Raw genomic sequence first — 4,577 nt, 5'->3', positions numbered from 1 at the left:
TGTGTTCCAAAGATGTTTAGAGAAACTTAACTTGTATGAAGCACTGATAATACACTTCAGTAATCCGATTATACAAGAGGCACAACCCGATTATTGTACTTAATTTTTTTACTATGATTATTATCATAAGTTTCGCCCAGATTCACCTAGCCTTTGGCCAGCATAAGGGCTCTTCTTGCTAGTCAATATCGAAAAACAGAATGTCGGTAACCCAAACACTAGACAATGACGTTTCTCTTTAAGTGCCAGAATACTTTATGCCATGTACGACATTCCTAACTATTTTCTGTTCCTTTATAGGAAGTGAGATCTCTTCTTTCTGTATTTCCCATTATTTCCTCTCTTACCACTTCCCAATGAACGCCATAGTCTTTGAAAGCTTGAATTTCAAGTCAGTGGCCCTCTTTGGTGCGCTTGTATATCATATGAATAAGGTTCATCTCAATAATAATGATACTAATAATAACTGAATTTATCTTATAAAGAATTTTCTCTATTCTTGTTATAATTCGTCTTTCATAACCTGCGAGACTGTCTATAACTGGTCTATATTCATGTGTTATTAAAACCACCCAGTCGAACAGGATAATAATAATAATAATAATAATAATAATAATAATAATAATAATAATAAATTCACATAGTAGCATGGGTCTTGAATAATAATAATAATAATAATAATAATAATAATAATAATAATAATAATAATAATAATAATAATAATAATAATAATAATACTTTCAAGCCAAGTTTTCTCATGTGACGAAACCAAGTTTACCTCATTTGAGTAAATTTAAGTATTCGGAATGAGGGCTCCCTGCAGTGGATTTGAGAAGTTAAGACCTTACCACGGGGCATCAGTGAATGAATGTAATGAGGATGACATTATTAATGTTTCCCTTATTCTTCATCATGGTTTGTTTTCCTTCTACCTTCACCTGAAGTGTTTTCTCTTTCTGAAGCATTTTAGGCCAGTTCTGGATTTTTATTTAGATAGTTAACAGAAAATATATATACTATATCAATCATTTACCGATCTTCTAGACTATTGCTAAAAGGCAGAAATAATTTTTCAACCTGATTAAACGTCAACTAAGTCTAGGTGGATTTTCCCCCTCAAAAATAGAAAAAAAACTCGGTTTAATATAAAAATAACTTTTCATTTAAAAAACCATATTTTCAAATAACTCATCTGAGATTATTGTCTCACTTTCCTATGATATGCCACAGCGTTAACAACTATAACTTAGTATATACTAACATTGCTGAACATAAAAACATTGGATTTACATTTGAATATTTAAATATTTATTTTGAATATTTAAAAGCACAAGAGTTGTTGTCAAATAATAGCGGTAACAATTATATAAATAATGTAAGATAACGATATACACAAGCAATAATGTAAATGAATAATGGCATACTTTGCCAGCACCTTGCCCGTAAGTATTAAAAGTGGTCTTGTAGAATCCATCGCTTAACTATCATCCTATCATCAGGAAATAATGTGAAAGATATAAAAAGCAGAACACGTTGTTCTTTGAGATCCCTGACGAGTGAGATTTAAATACTTTAACAAAGAAACAAGGAAAAACAAGTGCCAAAGTAAAGATCCATTTCAGGCACTGGCCCAAAATAGGTTCCAATTATCGCAAAGTTGGGAGAAGTAGCCTCGAAATAAGAGTTCTGTTCACTGGTCGTTCTTCTTATTACATCGGCCTAGTTTGAGGTGACAAGAATAATATTTCCACAACTTGTAGTCCTTCCCACATCTGAGGCACAAAATACGTTTATTGGCAATTTTCTTGTGTCTATATTTACCCTGCTGCTCGGTATTCGGTGTAACACCGTGCTCCAGCCGTAAGTGTCTGTTCATATTGGAAGTAGTGCAAAACGTCCTGTGGCAGTAGGTGCATGTTCTCCCAAAGCTAACAATTCCATTTTCAGTACTTTCGCTGATTTTACTTTCGCTGACTGGCAAAGGATAGGCTTCTTGTCCTGGGAGATACTTGAGGAATGCACACTCGCTCCTGTCAGCGGCTAAGCAACGATGCCCGCCTCTCATGGAAGCCACTATCACAGGAGTTTCATCTTTCATTAAAGCAGCGGCCTCGATCTCCCCCGGCTTCGGTTGCTGGTCTGAACCGCTTGGAGTTGGAGACTGTGGCTCGGGCGGCCCCTGGTCACTTGAGCAGGATACCCGTATGTGCTCCATCACTCTTGAGAGAATCTGGAGAAGAGAAAATCATGAATTTCATGATTCTCAAATCATAGTATAATTTACTATTTCAGTACATTTCTGAAAGCTGTGTAGACTAATAAAAGAACATAATCATTTGTTTGTGCCAATAAGGCGAACCCTGTCAAAATTTCGTCTCGATAGGTCTAGTATACCATCGGCCAACTAGTTAAACATATCATAAAATTTGGAGAATCGTTTAGCCACTTCACTTCAAATAAAGTCAAATTATTTTGGCTAAGAAAGGAGCAAATGGCTCACTAATTGCTACACCATCTTGTGTGTGTGTGTGTGTGTGCGTGTGTGTGTTTTCAGTGCAGGGGCCGCATTCAAAAACTCACAATTTTATAGGGCCACTTAATACATTCAACAAATAATAAATATTTATAATAGACAAAATAAAAGTCTTTTAAAAAAAATAGCATTTAATTTCTTTTTATTAATTATAGAAGATTCCCACATGAAATGCATTTCTTTGAAACAAATTAATTCAGAAAACGATTTTACTTAAATGGTAACTTCAAACGAAACACATTTGAAAGACAAAATAACCTTTATTTTTCATATCTACTAACAGTCTAGGGTTGTTGTTTTTGTTTTAGCTGGCCTTATGCCAGCACGGGCTCTTGCTCATAGAGCAGCCCGTAATAGCCTGCGTGCCGCATGAATTCCTTTGGAGGGCCGCATCGTAGTTTGTCCACACCTGGTTCAACACATCCATATCGTTTTTCTAGTGACAATTTGAGTAAGATTCTCGTTCGTATGAAAAGGATAATATAGCTTACATTCATCGCATCCCTGAAAATGTTTATTTTTCTTAAGCTTTCCTTCCTTCTAAGCATTCTAAACCTCTAAACGACGGCTGTAACAGATCGTGGTATCTCGAACGTAACAACTACGGTGCAAGTCACGGCCCCTGGCCTAGACCTAGTTACGCTTCACTGGTTTTCGTGGTTGTTGTCACTTTGCGTAATTATCACCATTGATAAAACCTATTAAAAAAAATTAAATGTTCTGTTCATCTTTATCTATTAGTAGCTGAAATCACATACCAACAAAAACAGAGTTCGTGGCTTTCATACATAGGCCTAGTATCGAACCACATTCTAAATCGGTTGCCTAGTTTTCATTAGTCTCATGTTATTGCCTCCGTCATTTATTTATTTATCAATAAATTTCCGCCAAGGTAAGTGTTCTTAAAGTAATGTTCTGTCTTTTCGTAACTGTTCATAACCCACAGCAACGTCTCGATCATCATTTTACCCATCCTGGTTTGGTCGTAGTTTTCATGTCACTTGAATCTCGACTGTGTAAATGATAATCAACTACAGTTTGGACAATATGCATCGGGAAAGTTCTTTTGAAAGGGCAGCTTTGTTTTTTTTTTAACATTTTGCTATATGTCTAATGCAATATGTAAAAATTTAATAGATAAGGAAGTTGTCCCCCTTGATTGGTAGCATTGCAAAACTCATGCATACCTAATGAAAAGCTGTCGGCGAACTGAAGTGTTTCCCTCGTGGATGTGAAACATTCTATCATTTGGCATATTAAGTAAATCCATATTTATGGGGATTTTGAAAAATTACCATGCATTAAACTTTTCCAAACCAAGGAAAATTTCAATGTAGCTATGTGCAATTGGTATCAGCAACATTGCGATTGTGTAATAGGCCTAGGAGACTGGCTTCTCCCCTGAAAACTTTGTCCAATAGTCTTAGCCTTAGTAAACAAACCCAATTTTGAAACACTTGCATTACCTTATTTGACTGGATGAAAGACTGCATATTCAGGCGACTCTTATTACCTAAATTCTTCGTATTCTCGAGCAGAGGCGAAACTTACGACAAAAGGGAGATGCCTCAAACCGTCTAATCCGAACGTCTCTCCGCAACTGATGCTTCTTCACTTTCTCGAGTTGAGATAAGAAGAAGGAATTAGCATCATGGGAGGTGAAGTTCATTCAAGCTGGAGCCTGGAGGTGCCATTGAATGTTTGAAGATGTATATTACTGCAGTTATTTAGCCAGTCATGTGCAATGGATGCTGGTTTAATTTTAAATATCTTATAGTCACGCTTGAAAACCATTCATAGCAGTTTCTTAGGAGGAATTCCGACGACTGTCAGTCAGGAATTTAAATCCCCATTGAGGGTTAATAGATCAAGATCCTCCTTCATGTCTGCTGTTTGCCTGTTCCTCAACGGTAATTATTGTGTTTGATGATACAAATATTGTTCATTGAACATGAAAAGATTAAACGGGAGTTGACCCAAACCCATTTTAGGCCTAATATGAAGATGTCAGTTTACTTAGCCTAAGTTTAATATCCCTATCACA

The 4,577-nt window shown here is 36.0% G+C and overlaps 1 protein-coding gene across 1 annotated transcript; it reads right to left on the bottom strand.

Moving 5' to 3' along the window:
- Positions 1 to 811: 811 nt before the first annotated feature.
- On the bottom strand, positions 812 to 4,181 carry LOC135226331 (uncharacterized). The gene is made up of 2 exons (XM_064265761.1): positions 4,000 to 4,181; positions 812 to 2,230 (listed from the first exon to the last, which is right to left on the bottom strand). Exons 1-2 carry the CDS (start codon positions 4,024 to 4,026, stop codon positions 1,691 to 1,693), a joined length of 567 nt encoding a protein of 188 aa, XP_064121831.1. The 5' UTR covers positions 4,027 to 4,181; the 3' UTR covers positions 812 to 1,690.
- Positions 4,182 to 4,577: the final 396 nt, after the last annotated feature.

Source organism: Macrobrachium nipponense, chromosome 14 (genome assembly GCF_015104395.2).
Source record: "Macrobrachium nipponense isolate FS-2020 chromosome 14, ASM1510439v2, whole genome shotgun sequence".
Taxonomy (NCBI): domain Eukaryota; kingdom Metazoa; phylum Arthropoda; class Malacostraca; order Decapoda; family Palaemonidae; genus Macrobrachium; species Macrobrachium nipponense.
Note: the sequence above shows the minus strand (reverse complement) of the source record. Positions and strands in the feature narration are given on the sequence as shown.

What these genes read in the sequence shown, in the direction of transcription:
- LOC135226331 (XM_064265761.1), bottom strand. Translation starts at nt 4,026, where the DNA reads ATGCAGTCTTTCATCCAGTCAAATAAG. An exon ending in CTTTCATCCAGTCAAATAAG is followed by an intron (nt 2,231 to 3,999) that starts GTAATGCAAGTG and finishes TCTCTTCTCCAG; the next exon opens with ATTCTCTCAAGAGTGATGGA.